The sequence below is a fragment of the Crocuta crocuta genome, unplaced genomic scaffold (assembly GCF_008692635.1).
Source record: "Crocuta crocuta isolate KB4526 unplaced genomic scaffold, BGI_CrCroc_1.0 scaffold310, whole genome shotgun sequence".
Classification (NCBI taxonomy): Eukaryota; Metazoa; Chordata; class Mammalia; order Carnivora; family Hyaenidae; genus Crocuta; species Crocuta crocuta.
This window is the reverse complement of record NW_027532609.1, coordinates 482,821-500,184: the sequence shown is the minus strand read 5'-3', so window position 1 is coordinate 500,184 and position 17,364 is coordinate 482,821. Positions and strand designations below refer to the sequence as shown.

The window sequence follows — 17,364 nt, the reverse complement described above, 5'->3', positions numbered from 1 at the left end:
AGCTAATCAGGTAACAAGAGGTCCTCTAGGTAGAGGGAACAATGTGAGGGAAGGCTGGAGGTCAGAGAGAGCTGGGCAAGTTCAGGTATCTGAAAATAAGATATAAACAGAGAGAGGATATGTGGCTAGAGAGGTAAATCACATCATAAAATAAATGCCTGATAAGCAAACATGAAGGTCCAGTTTACCATATTCTAAGGGGACAGGAAGCAATTAATGTGTTTTAAACAGGGGAATAACAGGCTAGATCACTGAGAGGAATGGATTGAAGGGGAGAAAGTTGGGTTGGGAGATGGTTGGGGTGATAAAGGAGAGAGATAATGGCCTGCATTAGGTGGTAGCACTGATGATGGAGAAGTGAATAGATTTAGGACACACTGTATTTAGAAGGGAGAATTGTTATGACAAGCAGTTGATTGGATATGAGGGTTGAGAAAAAACTCAGATCTGACTCTCAGATCATGGTTTGAGGGGCTTGTTAAAGATTGGTGCATCCCCTGAAGAACTCTGGAGAAGGAGTATGGTGAGGGGCTAGAAGATCAGGGGAAAGATGAGTTAAGATTTGAATTTGCTGAGTTGGAAACTGTTTGATGAGACAGGCAAGTTAAGCAGTTGGATATGCAGAAGTAGCCTAATTATAGGTCTGGCACTTAGCAAGATTTGTTATCTCTTTCTCCCTCCTTCCCCCAATATATATGTGACTCTTGTACAGGTGGTAAATTATAAATTAAGCCATGGAAATGAGAAGGGAATAGTCAATAATTTCAAATAATGCTGAGAGAACAAGTAAGGTAAAGCTTGAAGAGTATGTGTTGGTAATTTTGGTGAGCACATAAACCAGAATGCATGTAGTTGAGGCATGAATGGGAGCTGAGAAATTAGAGAATTGGAGTGGAATGGGGGCTAGTGGGTTTTTAATTTTGGCTTCTTTAAAATTGCGAGAGCCTCAAACATGTTTAAATGCTGATGGGAAGGAGCTCTGGAAAATGGAAGAGGTTGGAGATATTACTGAGAGGAGATTATAGAAAGAAGTCTTTGACTAAATTTGAAAGGACAGAATCTAGAGCCCAGATAAAGAGATCAGATCCAGGACCTGTAGCAGCTTCCATTTTGACAGTGCAGGGGCAGGAATTTTTGTTGGTTATCAGGAAGGTGAAGCAGGTCCCCTTTGATGGCTTCAGTTTTCATTGTGAGTAAGGAAGTGAGGTGCTCTTTGGAGAGTAGAGAGCAGACTGTTGGCATTTGAGAAAGATCATAGGGAGATCTTTGAAATAGTTGCTATGGAGAATGAGAGTGCCAACATGGATATCATAGTAACATTGTCAGGCAGTTTTAAGCACCCAGAGAAAGTTAATGACCCAGAATTTATGGTGAGTGCAGTCTGCATTAAGTAATTTTAATTTAAGTGTTTTGAAGAAATGAGATTCCTTTCTTGGCTGTTACCTTATTAAGTATTTCAGTAGTTTTTCCTTAATGTTTAAGAATTTGGCTCCTTTTTTCCCCATAAAAAAGAGGGCCCTAAAGTATACAGATACAATGGATCATAAGATAATAAAATGTAACTTTTATTTAAAAACCTTTTCGGTAATGGACCTATGCTTTTTGAATCTTTACTAGTATCAATGCCACTCTTTTATATGAGATTGGATTTTAGGGCTATGGAAATTTTAAAGCTGGAAAAGAGAGCTTTGACATCATTTTTGTTTGTTTCTTTTTCATCAGTTCTGTTTTTTTTAAAAAGCAGGAATGTATTTGCTAAGTGAAATCTTACAGAAATGACCCATACATACATTTCTCCTGTTAAGCAAAATGGAGCTTTCCTATGGAACTTTTCATAAGCCAAAATGGTGTAAAGTGAAGAAACACTTGCCATTAATTTATATGGGAAATTTTTTTTAATGTTTATTTTTGAGAGAGAGAGACAGACAGCATGAGTGGGGGAAGGGCAGAGAGAGAGAGGGAGACCCAGAATCTGAGACAGGCTCCAGGCTCTGAGCTAGCTGTCAGCACAGAGCCCAATGTGGGGCTCGAACCTATGAACCGTGAGATTATGACCTGAGCCTAAGTCAGACGCTTAACTGACTGAGCCACCCAGGTGCCCCTAAAAAAATTTTTTTTAATGTTTATTTTTTTTTGAGATAGAGAGAGGAGAGAGGGAGAAAGAGAGAGGGAGCAAGAGAGCTTGAGTGGTGGGGGAGCAGAGAGAGAGAGGGAGACACAGAATCCGAGGCAGGCACCAGGCTCTGAGCTGTCAGCGCAGAGGTCAACACAGGGCTCGAACCCACGATTGATTGTGACCTGAGCGGAAGTCAGATGCTTAACTGAGCCACCCAGATGCCCCATCTCTTAGGCTTTTCTGATACCATAGGACATATCTTGCTAATGGATACACAAAATAAATTCAGACAAATCACAGATGCTTACACAGTTCAAAGCTATGGTGGCTTGATGCTGAGTGTATTTCCAGGGAAGGAGGTTGATGGTGCCATTCTTGCTGTTTTGGGATGTGTGATGCTTCAGGTTACAGCTTGCTGCGAAACAAATGCTGAAGGCTAATTAGCTTTTCACCTTTTTTCATAAAAGTGAAAATCCTCTTCAGATTTCTTTTGGTTAGTGGAAATAGGAAGGTGTTTTATAACAGCAAAGTGGTATAACATGAACTTTTGAAAAGTGGGATATCTATATAAGACAGCTTAAAAATGATGGTACTTTGATGTGAGCTAGTAATTAAAAACTCAAATTCTGGAGTCTGACTATGCACTTTTAAACTGGCTCTGCTTCCTAGCTATGTAGCCACTAAGTTTCAGTTTCCTTGTCTGTAAAGTCAGAGTAATAACAGTACCTATATCATAGAGCTATGTTTTAAGTAAGATATACAGTTGACCCTTGAAAAATATGGGTTTGAATTGCACTGGTCTACTTATATGTTTGTTTTTTTTTTATAAATGTACAGTACTGTGAATGTATTTTCTTTTATAATGACTTATCTTTTTTTAGCTTTAGTGTAAGAATACAGTATGCAATACATATAATGTACCAAATATGAGTTAATCGACGGTTAATGTTATTGGGAAGGCTTCCAGTCCAAAAGCAGGCTCTTAGTTTTGGGGGAGTCAAAAGTTACATGTAGATCTTTGCACCAGGGTTCAGTGCCCTATCCCCTATGTTGTCCAAGGGTCAACTCTCTATGTATTTTGGTTTAGTTAGTTTGGTTAAAGCAAAGCTGAGGAGCCATCCTGGCAACCCTACTTGCCAGGTTCTCACTTTACCTTATGTTGTGGCTCCTGTGGTACCTCCCTGGAACTCTTAGCCTTCTTTATATAGAGTGTAGCTTGAAACCTTCTGATCTAGTTCATCTCCCTCAATTTGCATATGAAGAAACTGGGGTCTAGATTGAGGCATAACTTTTTTTTTAATTTTTTAAACAATCTGATTTTTTAATTTATTTTAAGAGAGAGTGTGGGTAGGGAAGGAGCAGAGAAAGGGAAAGAATCCCTAGCAGGCACTACTCTGTCAGTATAGAGTCTGATGTGGGGCTCGATCTCACAAACCATGAGATTATGACCTGAGTGAAATCAAGAGTCAGATACAAAACCAACAGAGCCCCCCAGGCGCCCTGAGGCATAACATATAAAAGGCTACAGGACCAATTTCTCCTGCTACAAACAACTATTGTTGTTGAATTAAGCCACATAACCATGTTTAGATGCTATAGCTTTTCTTTAGGTGGTATCTGAGGAATAGAGGTGAAACACTGAGTTAGAAGGAAGCTCAGTATAAACAAAAATATAAAGAGTCCATCGATAATGTAATATAGAGTGTTGAGGCTTCTGGGTGGCTCAGTCAGTTTAAGTGTCCAACTGTTGATTTGGGCTCAGGTCATGATCATGGGATTGAGCCTTATGTTGGGCTCAGCACTGACCATGGAGCCTGCTTAAGATCCTCTCTTCTCTGCTTGCTTGCTCACTCTCAACAAAAAAAAAAAAAGGCAGTGTAGAGTGACTTGGTGATGTATATAGTACTTAGGAAAGGTTAATGAGGTAAATGAACAGAGTTGTGTTCTTACATATATTCTTTTGTTGTTGTTTACTCTTACAAATATAATTTTGAATAGTCTTTTTAAAAGAATATACTATGTCCCCCTAGAAGTTCTAAAAAGCTTGAGGATTCCTTGGGAGGACAGCCTACTTTATCTTATGATAGAACTGTAATTTATAGCAAATATGGGCCTTCTGCCACCAGTTCTTGGATTTATTCTTCAAATGGTGATGGAAATCTCATAATTTTTATAGTAAATGATGTGTGAAACATAATCAAAAATATGGTGTCTGATATATATTGGTAATAAGTAGCTTGTTACTGGCAATTCTTGTGAAATGTGATTTAAATCATAAATTATGCCATTGAGTCCTGATTAGAGTTCTTTGCAAGATACTGTGCTCTTCTGATTAAAAAAGAAAAAGTACTATATATGTCTATAGATGTATATTTAAAAAACATTGTAGTAGACTCTTTGAATAGGCCTGGTATTTGCCTTCTAAGGATTTTCATTCCCTCCCAAAATTTGTGACCTATTGTGAATTGCTACAGCTTTTTGGAGGACAGTTTGTACCAGTATTAAAAGCCTTAAAAGTGTGCCTGTCTCTTGATCTAACACTTCTGCGAATTTGTCAAAAGAATCATAAGATATCCATAAATATTTCTAACCTTAACTTTAACCACCTCATGTAAGAAAGCAATTTTTTTTTATTGTTATTCACTAGATACTCGATCTGGCAACAACAAAAGTCTCATTTTCCCTCCTTTACTTGCTTCCATTGAGTAAACAAAAAGGGAGGAAAAAAAACCAAGAAATGTCATCCGTGATGCGTAACACAGTGATTTCTTCCTCTGGCATATCCCTAGAGTCTCTGGTCCCCAGCTTTGAGATTGGTTCATCAAGGATAGAGGAGGTTTAGAGGACTGAGGAGAAGGTTGAGGATGAACTGGTAAAGGTAGGAAGCTTAGGAGAAGAAGGGTCCCTGTAGCTTGTTGGAAAGTTGTATGGAATCTGGCTTAGTCTTCTATGCAAGCAGAGAAACTAAAGTCTGGCCAGGTTCTAATCAGAAGAGTCTTTCCAGAATGAAACAAACTCTCATTTGTTGAGGATGAGTGCAAAAATTTAGCTATGAGGGGGCACCTTGGGTGGCTTAGTCGGTTAAGCGTCCGACTTTCGCTTAGGTCATGATCTCGCGGTTCGTGGGTTCGAGCCCCGTGTCAGGCTCTGTGCTGACTGCCAGCTCGGAGCCTGGAGCCTGTTTCAGTCTGTGACTCCCTCTCTTTCTGACCCTCCCCTGCTCACGCTGTCTCTCTCTCTTTCTCTCCTAGAAATAAATAAAACATTTTAAAAAAATTTAAAAAAATTTCGCTCTGAGGATGCATTTTTTAAAAATATGTTATTTATTTATTTATTTAAAGTAATCTCTACACCCAATATTAGAATTAAAACTCACAAGTCTGAGATCAAGAGTTGCACGCTCCCCTGAGTGAGCCAGCCAGGTCCCCCTGCATTGTTTATAATAAAAATTATAATAACCCAAATGATTACAGGACTAGTTAAACTGGTATGCTCATATACCTATCACCAATAAAAAGGAAAAGAATATTAAAATGTAGCAATTGGTATTTATAGTATAGTAAATGAAAAAAATAAGTATTTTGCAAAATTAATTGTGTAATGAGCATTGTAAGTCTTGTGCCTGCCTGCTTTTCATTCATGCCCTCCTTTGTAAATTCCGAGCTCTGGATGTAAATTTTATACCATGTTTCCTTCACTCCAACTCCAGAGCAAAGATTATTACTGAATTAAGCCATACAACCGTGCCATTTGATCCTCAGTGCTGCTTTTTCTCATTTCTCCTCGCAACTTTTTACAAGGAGAATTCCACAGTTTTGTTATTTTCTTACTTTGTCATACCTGTGGTGCCCTTTCTTCTGTTTTCACATGACAGGAATACCTAAACTTGTTCCTTTCTTCCTCTTGATTCTGTACTTCATGATCTGCCACCTCCAGCAGTTTGGATCTCTTCATTAATTGAAAAACTGTTCTAATAATTGTGTGTAAACAAGTTTTATTTCCCTTAAAATCTTTGAGTACAGTGAGCATTCTTGTTCATCTTAGTGTTCTTGGTGTTTGAAATTATTCCAGATGACCATGAGCTTGGTCTCTTGATAGTTCACAGCAGATATAGGTGGATACTGGTTGGTACCAAGATACTGTCTGCAAGCTTCTTTTTTGAATTCAGAAGCATGTTTTAACAGCTGAAACCTCAGCAAAGTTATTGTGTAGCATTGTATTTTAAAGACAAATATACATTATCAGTTATTTGGGTATTGAATGCATTTTATGTGAAGCAATAGAAATCAACTTTAGTAAGTGTTCTAACCCATTATTTCCGGATATACTGTATCTTTAGCAGTTTGCTGCAAGTGAATATAATTGGTAGTAGTTTGATTCCTAGTTTGATAGTTAATGCATACAACTAAAGAATTTTAAATTTAGATGTATGTATTTAGATGTATGTTCAATTTCTCATTGAACATACAGTATTCAGAAACAGATTAGTGGGAAAGTTGTTTTGAAATAATTAAATTTTTCTAACAGTAGAATACAAATGCATTTTCTGTTTTTAATAGGTAAGAATATTAGTAATAGAATGATAGATACAAATAGCTTATTTTTTGCCATAGAGTATTTTGTGAATATATAGAACTGAGTGTTGTTACAGTTTTCTTTAAAGCACATATACTTAACAGGTAAGAGTTTTAAAAACCCTATTTGCATTACAATATTCTTTTCTACTTTTTTTCCCTTTTAGGCCTCATTGCTACGATTTCAGAGTACCCTGGTTATAGCTGAGCATGCAAATGATACTCTAGCACCCATTACATTAAATACCATCACTGCAGCCAAACGTCTTGGAGGTGAAGTGTCTTGCTTAGTAGCTGGAACCAAATGTGACAAGGTGAGAAATTTTTAAGGTCAACCATAGCAAATATAATCTCCATCAAGAGACAGGGAAAGATGGCAACAGAGAATTATGCTGAGGACTGTAACCCAAACTGGGCTCTAATCCTCATTAAATGGCCAATGTCACAATCATTACTACATGTGAAAAAGGAACTAAAAGGTTTGCTCACTAAGCATTTTGTCTCTTGAAATGAGGTAAAATACTTGATTTAGTTCCCCTGGCACCATCATGTGCCATCAGGTACCAAGTAGAATGATAATATTTGAGTCCCTTAGAGGTTAATAGCCGATCCCTTTTTTGTATTGATGAATATACTAGCTAATTGCTTTTAATTCCTGAAAGTGGAAAATCTGGAAAAAGTATCATAGGTGTTAATTTCTAATTGGTGTAAGAATTCAGAAGGAAGTACTATGTTTTTCAAACTGTAACTATTACTAAAAGATGTTCTTAGTTTTTGAACATTTGAAATAAGATAACAGCTTTGTAAACTAACCCCTGGAAAGGTGCTATACCAGGGTTTGCAGGCTCTGTAAGTACCACCGGGCAGCTGTGTAGTTTAAATCATGGTTCACTTAAGTTGAGCCACCAATTCCCTCCTATCCCATACAGGAGTTCTCAAGTGTGCAGTTGGGGACTTGGATCTCAGAGGAAGAAATCTGGAGGGAGTTTCTTTTTAGTGGATTTAATTTATTTTTTATTAAATGATATTGATGTAGAGCATGTAATATAGTGTAGGCTTAGAATGCTACTGTCACTTTTGTCTAATTTCTTACATGGAATTAGTATCTTGAAAGAATGTATTCTTGTAGGTTTGTGGCTGTGGATTTCTTTACCTAAATCCTGCCAACAACTGTTGAATTTTATTTATTTGATAGTGACCACAATGTATGATGAAATGGCTGAGCTGCATCCATTCATTCATTCATTTGCTTATTTATTTTTTTAGAGAGAGCGCAAGCTGGGAAGGGTTGGGGAGAAGGGAGAGAATCTTAAGTAGGCTCCATGCTCAGTGCAGAGCCTGGTGCAGGGCTCNCATGACCTAAGCGAAAGTCGGACGCTTAACCGACTAAGCCACCCAGGCGCCCCTCCTTGCTTTTAGATATACAAGTTCTGGGTTTGATTTTTTGGCTATAGTTTTAAATAATTATTCTAGTATTATTTTTTAAATATTTGAAATGCTATTTTATTTACACTATGTTGAGAAAAATTAAAGGAAAAATAATTTTCTCTTTTGTTACAATCTTATTGTTTTGTTACATTCTAATCTGAAAGAAAAACAGTGGGTACATGTGTAAAGAGACTCTATAGGGCACCTGGGTGACTCAGTTGGTTAAGCTCCTGACTTTGGCTCAGGTCATGATCTCAGGGTTCATGGGTTTGAGCCCCGTGTCAGGCTCTGTACTGGCAGCTCTGAGCCTGGAGCCCGCTTCAGATGCTGTGTCTCCCTCTCTGTCTCTGCCCCTCCCCCGCTCTTGCTCTGTCTCTGCCTCTCAAAACTGAGTTAAAAATAAATAAATAAATAAATAAATAAATAAAAAGAAAGACTCTGTTTTTGGCCTAGGCAGATTTCAGTTTTATAGGTGTTTTGTTTTTTTGTTTTTTTTTTATAGTTAGCTATAGAAAGCAACAAGTGATTCTTCTGTGTAGTGCCAGAAGTTTTTGCTGGTAAAGAAAGATAGTTTTGGTAGTACAAGATAGTCTGCCAGTTATCTGCCAGTGAATTCTTGGTTCAACAGAAGTACTTTTGCAACCTTACCTTCCATTGAGGGGGGCAAGAGGCACAACTCTTTCTGCTTACTCATCAGTGAATCAGCATGACAGTAAACAGGAAGATAAGATCATGATATGATTGTTGTGTCTCTGCTAAGGCAGAAATCTGTCTTGCTGTAATTAGAGAATTAAAAGGGAGAATTCTAATTGTCTTTTATATATAGGAAATCTCAGTAGTCAAAAAGCTTTCCCAGAACTTAATTCTGATTCCACACAGGAAAAATGAGAAAATAAAATAAAAATGATTTAGCTTCATCATAGATAAATACATGTGGGTGGGCAGGAGCTCAGTAGTTGACAATGGACTGTTATATAAGACTTTTTCTATTGCCTAGATTCACTGACTTTAATATTAGCAGAAATTATTATTGTCAAATAACATACAATGTCATGTAAACAAGTGTGGTTAGGTCCTGTTCTTTACTTCTAGGAAACCCTAAGTCTGAAATATATTGGCTGTTATTATTGTATATATGAGACTGAGAACCTAAGCATTGCCTCATTTTCACTATTTCTTTTTTTTATTAAAAAAATTTTTTTAATAGTTTATTTTTGAGACAGGGAGAGAAAGAACATGAGCAAGGGAGGGGCAGAGAGAGAAGGAGACACAGAATCTGAAACAGGCTCCAGGCTCTGAGCTACCAGCAGAGAACCTGATGTGGGACTCAAACCCATGAACTGTGAGATCATGACATGAGCTGAAGTTGGACACTTAACTGACTGAGCCACCCAGGCACCCCCAAATTTCACCATTTCTAAAATGATGAATTTACATTTAGAGTGAAAGGTAAAGAGCACAATCTACAACTAAATTTGAATAGAGAGCTGTGCTGATTTTGGCTTACTGATTAATGCTTATTCATGGTAGGAATTTTTGTTTAAGGTCTATTGGTAGTAAGATCAATTGGCCTGAGCTTTTTTTTTTTTTTAATGTTTATTTATTTTTGAGAGAGACAGAGATGTAGCATGAGTTGGGGAGAGGCAGAGAGAGAGTGAGACACAGAATTTGAAACAGGCTCCAGGCTCTGAGATGTCAGCACAAAACTTGACATGGGGCTTGAACTCATGGACCATGAGATCATGACCTGAACCAAAGTCAGACACTTAACCGACTGAGCCATCTAGGCACCCCCTAAGCTTTTTTTTGTTAAAGAGTTTTCTTTCCTCCCCCTAAGTCGCCCTTTTTCTATTAAAAAAAAATTTTTATTTTTTATTTTTGAGCGAGAGAGAGAGAGCAAACGAGCAGGGGAGGGACAGAGAGAGAAGGAGACCCAGAATCCAAAGCAGGCTCCAGGCTCTGAGCTGTCAGCACAGAGTCCGACATGGGGCTCAAACTCACAGACCTCAAGATCATGACCTGAGCCCAAGTCAGATGCTTAACTGACTGAGCCACCCAGGTGCCCCTAGTTGTCCTTTTTCTAATAAGAACGATTTCTATAGTTGACCATTAAGATTTTAGGGTCTGTTGATATTTGTAGTGGTAGATCTATTTGTATGTTTCTGTTAGATGGATAATTTTAAAACTCTTTTATAATTAAAAACTCTTTTAATTATAGGTGGCACAAGATCTCTGCAAAGTAGCAGGTGTAGCAAAAGTTCTGATTGCTCAGCATGATGCATACAAAGGCCTCCTTCCAGGTAAGATTTTCCAGTGGAAAAAGTGTAATGTCTAAATTATACTTATAATAAGAATATGAGAACATTATGAAATGTGTTTATCAAATGTGTTTAATTCTCAGAGGAACTGACGCCATTGATTTTGGCAACTCAGAAGCAGTTCAATTACACACACATCTGTGCGGGAGCATCTGCCTTTGGAAAGGTGAGAAGATTGAGAATGTGGCATCTGATGTCATTATTTGGAAGGGTTATATTTCATTGTGCTTGAAATGTACAACAGACTGTGTTTAGGTAGCTAATCCCAGCTTTCTGAATTAATATGGTAGTTTTGCTAAAATTTATTCTTTTAAGACTGTTACGATTTCTGTAAAAATGTCACCTCCACCTTTTCAAATTTTGTCATAGAGACATCTTTGTTTTTTCAAGATTTTGTCATAATTTATTAGAATGCTCCTTCCAGATTTTCAAATTTTGTTGAGAAAACTCTAGGATATTTTTAAAAATTATTTTTCTTTTAAAACAGTGTTGAACTGTATTCTGCATGTGTCAGTGTCATTTGTAGTAGTTACCCATCTTAAGCAATGATTTATTTGGGTGGTTGATGGATATTTACAAAGGCCAAATTCTATCTACTTGGGGAATTTGGCAGGGCCATGTGGTAGTTGAAAACATCCTTAGGGTAAAGAAAGCTATAATCCGATTATGTGCAGTGTGGTTATATGTCTGAAGAAAGAATGTGCTGTTGGATGGCTAGTTATCTGCATGAAGTTTTTAAAAAGGGGAAAGTAAGTGGGAGCCCAAGAGAATTTGTCAGTGGCTTGTTCTTGCTGTGGTCATGGGAGAGAGCTCCCTTTTATCCCATTTTTAATAAGTTGCTGTTTTTAGTTTTTACTTTAAAAGATTATAAATTAGGTTGTACACAAATACACTTTTATTATACAGGGTGCATTTGTACAGCAGTGTGCACAGCAGAGCAAGGTATCCAAAGTCCCCTTTTCTTCCCAACTCCCTCTTCCCGCTTCAGAAGTACAGGTATTAACAATTGTACATTCTTTTAGTCTTGTTGCTATAGATTTTGAAGTTATAATACTGGTACACATTTTTTTACTCCTAAGATAATATAACATGAATTATTTTGTGACTGGTCATTTTTACTTAAGAGTGTGTCCTGAAAATATTTGCTCATGTTGGTCTTATTTTTTTGTGGCTATGTAATATTCAATATTTAGCTAAGGATGGACAGTTAGGTTATTTCTAACTTTTTACATTTATAAATCTTACTATAAAGACATGTCCCTGCACATACATCTTTGTGTACATTTGCTGCTGTTTATTTAGAGTAGAGCTGTAGAAGTGAAATAGTTGGGTCTTATATTGCTAAATTGCTCTCTTAAGAGGATGTCTTCCCAACACTTGGTATTATACATTTTAACATTTTCCCCCAAACTGATGGGTGAAAAATTGTATTGTGTAAATTTTGCGTTTCTCTGATAGTAAGATCAAACGTCTTTTCATATAGTTATTGGTTGGTTTTATTTCTTTTTTGAATTGTCTTGATTTAACTTTTTTCCTTTTACTATCATAGTTTTGTTGTAATTGATTTTAAAGTTTGTTTATTTATTTTGAGAGAGAGAAAGAGCACAGGAGGGGCAGAGAGAGAGAGAGGGGGAGAGAGAATCTCAAGCAGGCTCTGCACCGCCAGAGCAGAGCCTGACCTGGGGCTTGAACCCATGAATCCTGAGATCATGACCTGAGCCGAAATCAAGATTTGGATGCTTAACCAGCTGAGCCACCCAGGCGCCCCTGTTGTAATTGATTTTAAAATATGAGTTTGAGGAATAAGATATAATCTCTTAAATAACCATGTTGAGTAACAGTTAACAGTAACCGATACACTGATCTCTTTTCTTGCAAAATGAATAGTGTTTGTGAATATTAATCTGTGGCATAGTATTGCTTCTAGGCATGAATCATTACGAACTTGAAGAATAACTCATGTAAATTGATGTAGTTTGTTTTTAACCCCTAGGATTATCAATTTGAACTTATTAAATTTTTTCTCTTAAGGTTAATAGAATTTATAGGCAGTAACAGTGTTCAACCTACAATGTAAACACAAGTTTAACAAACAATTATTTTTTTATTAGGGTGTCACATTGCAGACTACATTACATTTTTTTTTTTTTGCTTTCTATTTATTTATTTTTTAAATGTTTTTTATTTATTCCTGAGAGAGAGAGACAGTGTGAGCCAGGGAANCTCTCTCCTAGAAATTAAAAAAAAAAAAAAAAATCTTTAAAATAGAGTTTAATGATTACTAGGTAAGATGATTCCACAGACATATATGACCTTGGGCTAGTCATTTTACCTTCCTGACATCTGTTTTTCTTGTATGTAAAATGGTGTAGTTTGACCAAGTGATGTCTAAGATCTACCAAGTAGAGAGTTAAAAAAAAAAAAAAAAAAAGAATGGGTTTACTCTGTGGTAGGTTGCCCTTTCTCTGGAAAAGATTAAGTCAGGATTGGCAACCACATACTGTTACAGATGAGCATTAAAGTAAAAGATCTTTGTGGACCATTCTATCTCTGAGAATTTTGATTCTGTGTTAGATGATTTAAACAGATTTTATGAGTCTTGAGTTTCTGTGTTGATGGTTCATCTGAAAGATTATTAAACCAAGAAAGGGTGTTTGTTGAATCTAAATAGCTATATTTTAATAGTCTGACCTTAATTGCAGTGTTGCAACATATGAGAGTTTTGAGAACAAGGGTCACATCATAGTAGCTGGTGCTGTATAGCCTCTGAATGGGTTTGGAAGGAGGAAGAGTCCATTAGATGAAGCTGAGCAGTATGCTCTATAACAGTCCTTTACCAACTGTGGTTTTGAGATTGCATATTTCCATACTGGTATGCTAGAATTTAAAAATCTGCCATCTTTTTGTACATGAAAAAATGCTGACAGTTGTTGCATCTCTTTCCCAGAAATCATGTGGTCAAGCCTGTTTGGATAGTGTAGAGATAGATCTGTTTACCTCTACTCTGTCAGGATATTTAAATGAAAGATCAGACCTGGAGAAGCATAAGGTCTTTAAGCACTATGATAAATTTTTTTTCCAAGATGTGCTTAAAATAAAACAGCGATAATGGAAGTACAGAAGATATTAAAATCCAAGCAATTTTAAAAGTTTAGAACTATAGGGGAGCCTGGGTGGCTTAGTCGGTTAAGCGTCCAACTTTCGTTTAGGTTATGATCTCGCGGTTCGTGGGTTCGAGCCCCGCGTCGGGCTCTGTGCTGACTGCCAGCTCAGAGCCTAGAGCCTGTTTCAGATTCTGTGTCTCCCTCTCTCTCTGACTGTCCCCTGCTCACGCTGTCTCTCTCTCTCTCTCCTAGAAATAAATAAAACATTAAAAAAAAAAGTTTAAAACTATAAAAAGAGACACAGTCTGCATAACATAACATTTGTAATAGAATCTGTTCGACCAGGTAACAGTATTCCAATGGTATTTCCTGAACAGTTAAAGAAGGTGATTTCAAGAAGAATTACTTACTGAAGCAAGCTTTAAATACTGTCACATTTGATTTATTTTAATAGTAGGCATCTTCTAAACTTCTTATGTATCAAGGTAGAAGGATGTTTAATAGCATTTTAATTGTTTTCCCAAATACTTTATTTTGTCAGAGATCTTAATTTTTCTATTTGTGGTTTTATAAACTGTGGTACTTTTCAGTGGCTCTTCTGTCATGGCTGAAAGAGAACTGCTTTATAATGAAGGTAAAAATAAATTAAAAATTAGAAAATCTTTCCTGTTGGAGATATGACAGGAGGAAAATTGACTCAGGCTGTCAGTGCTTGTTAGCATCAATATATATAGAACCGCTTATCATCTATAGGGTAAGAACCTCATTGGAATAGAAGACACAAAACCTCTACCCTGGGGGTGCTTATAAGTTTAGTTGTGAGTCATTATAATATGTATATTAAAATTATTTTAAAACTAACCACATGTTAGTGCCAATTAAGTAGTATTTTACGTGCAGGTTGGTAATCTTGAGAGAATTCTTAGAAAACAAAGAGGGTTTGGGAATGAAATTGAGAGAAACTTGAATACTGCTATAGTGAGAGTTTGCCTACTAGAGATGGTGTCATGTACCAAGTTCAGGAGATGCCCTGAAATAAGCTCTGTGTAGAAAGCAGTGTAGAATTCAGCTTTGTATTTGTGTGATAAAATCAGTGCTTCACTGTTTTCATTATACTTATATGGTTTTATCATCTGAGAAAAGCTTTGAGTCTAGAAAGTATGGACATTCAGTCTTCACTAACTAATTCTGTTTTAGAGCCCTAGAGTCATAGAATTTTAGACTAGAAGCTAGGAATTATCTTCCTGTTATTTGTGAGGTGACATAACTGAGACTTGGGGATATCGTGGCTTTCCCAGTGATCCTGCTAGTGAGGGCAAAGTTATCACACATATCTATTCCAGAGATGTTCTGTGCATATACAAGGAAAAGAATATACATTACGCTTGTTGCTTCTGTACATATTTTACAGCTCTGTTTCACCTTTCTCATTTTTGTTTGTTTTATGGTTACATAGGATTCCATTATATGGATGAGCTATAATTTATAAACCTATCCCCTGTTGATGGATATTTAGGTTAGTTTTGACCTTTTTTTATTGCAATAATTGATTTTTTAAAAGGTAGAAATGTCTGCTTTGAAACTTTTTCTTTTATAAACATTGAATACATACATGTATTATCTTTTTTAGTATTTGAGAATTTTACTACTCTAATTATTTTTTGTCTTACCTAAACTAAGTAATCCATAAGTGTCACACTTTGTGAGTGATGTTCATTAAAGTGAATATCATATCTCTTAATTCAACATACTGAGTTAAGGTGGTTTATTACTATGAGACTCATAAAACTCTTAATGTAGTTAGAGTAATGTAGACTCTTACTTAATCTTAAAGACTGTCCAAAAAGTTACACTTGAAGTTGTACTGTGTCTAAAGATGTGTTTGAAATATAAAGTATTTGAATTAAAACTTCTATAGAATATGCATTTAGAGAATATTGTTGACAGTTGATAGCCATCCATAGGTGTGTATGTGTGTAATTCACTGCTTATTTTACTTTTAGAACCTTTTGCCCAGATTAGCAGCCAAACTTGATGTTGCACCAATTTCTGACATCATTGCAATCAAGTCACCCGACACATTTGTGAGAACTATTTATGCAGGTGAGTACCCAAGGAAAATAATTAATCAACATACTAACTTTTGTTTGATTTTAAAAGCAGAACTTAATTTGAAGATAGGATTTTAAAACAAGTCATACTTTGTTTTAAATGGACCATCTTAAAGGTTTCTGACAAAAATCTTAATCTTAGAATTGCTACTAGACCATGGCATTACATTCTGCTTGATAGATCCAAAGCACATTTCTTTCCTGCCTGGTTATTCATTTTACAGAGAGATGAGATTTTTTTAGTCATCAGTAAAAATTAGATTCACTGTAGATCTTGAGAGACTTAACAGAAGACCATGGGAGAAGGAAAGGGGGAAAATAGTTAACAAACAGAGTAGAAGGGAGGCAAACCATAAGAGACTCTTAAAAACAGAACAAACTGAGGGTGGATGGGTGGTGGGAGGAGAGGGGAAAATGGGTGATGGGCATTGAGGAGGGCACTTGTTGGGATAAGCAGTGAGTGTTGTATGTAAGCCAACTTGACAATAAATTATATTCATAAAAAATTAGATTCACTGTTCAATATATTTTGTAAGTGGCACTTGGAGAGGCAAAACTTTTCCATTTGAAAAAAACAGTATTCTTAATCTTCACTGCTTCTATTCCATTTCCATCTGTATTAAATTCGTTTCAGTGTGTCTTTAGTTGATTGATCTTCTGCTAGGCACACTGGTCCCTAGTGGGGCTAGAAAAGGCAATGAACTCTTTGTTCTTTCTGATTGAAGTTCTGTGTTTCAATTTAATGGTCAGTTTTCAAATTAGATCTTTTGTCTTTAGTAGAGTTTGAGGAGAAATATTGGTCAAGTTTAGGTCACTCTTACGTGATTGCTAATCCATAAGAAATGTCTTAAATTCTTTTAAAATCTTGGGACATCACTCCTTGTTCTTTTTTGTTTGTTTGTTTTTTTGAGAGAGAAAGAGAGCGAGAGAGCATGAGCAGGAAAGGGGCAGAGAGAGAGAGAGAGAGAGAGAGAGGGAGACACAGAATCCAAAGCAGACTCCAGGCTCTGAGCTGTCAGCACAGAGCCTGATGGCGGGGCTTGAACTCACAAACCATGAGATCATGACCTGAGCTGAAGTAGGACACTTAACCAACTGAGCCACCCACGCACCCCAACATCTCTTGTTCTTTAATACCCTATCATGTTATCGTTTATTTTCCTCTCTTAGCCTGCATAGTGGCTTCAATCTTAAGTTGTTGCAGCTAATATTGTTGAATTAATGATTGTTTTTGGAGAAGGAAGCTTTTGTTTATATCCTTTTAGGAAGAATATGCCTTATTCGTGTGGCTGCCTAGCCTATTTCAGTTCCTTGCTTCCAGGCAGATCAGCACTTGTCCTTCTTTTAAAAACATCCAAGGTTATACAAATATCCACTGATCAGTTTTTTCAGTGTTACGGTCCTTTTTCCAATACTTACTAGAGGTAGAAAACAGTTGGTCCACGGTTATTTCTTCCCTGTTTTCAAGAAGTAAATTCTGAATCTCAAAGAAATACTTGTCTTTCATGGGTGTTTTTAAAAAAATAAATTGTGTATTGCAGGAAATGCTTTATGTACAGTGAAGTGTGATGAGAAAGTGAAGGTGTTTTCTGTCCGAGGAACATCTTTTGAAGCTGCAGCAACAAGTGGAGGTAGTGCCAGTTCAGAAGAGGGTGAGTGTTCAGTTGAAGTTTGTATTTGTTTTTTTTCTTTTTTTCTTTTTTTTTTTTTTTT

At 36.6% G+C, this 17,364-nt stretch overlaps 1 protein-coding gene across 3 annotated transcripts in view; it reads left to right on the top strand.

Moving 5' to 3' along the window:
• The window catches only part of ETFA (electron transfer flavoprotein subunit alpha), an 80,622-nt gene that overhangs the window by 9,331 nt on the left and 53,927 nt on the right, over positions 1–17,364 (top strand). For all 3 annotated transcript variants that reach the window (XM_077780483.1, XM_077780481.1, XM_077780482.1), the window contains 5 exons: positions 6,858–7,004; positions 10,337–10,418; positions 10,520–10,602; positions 15,544–15,643; positions 17,193–17,303. In XM_077780483.1, the coding sequence (XP_077636609.1) occupies positions 6,858–7,004; positions 10,337–10,418; positions 10,520–10,602; positions 15,544–15,643; positions 17,193–17,303 (523 nt within the window). The remainder of the gene's footprint in view (positions 1–6,857; positions 7,005–10,336; positions 10,419–10,519; positions 10,603–15,543; positions 15,644–17,192; positions 17,304–17,364) is intronic.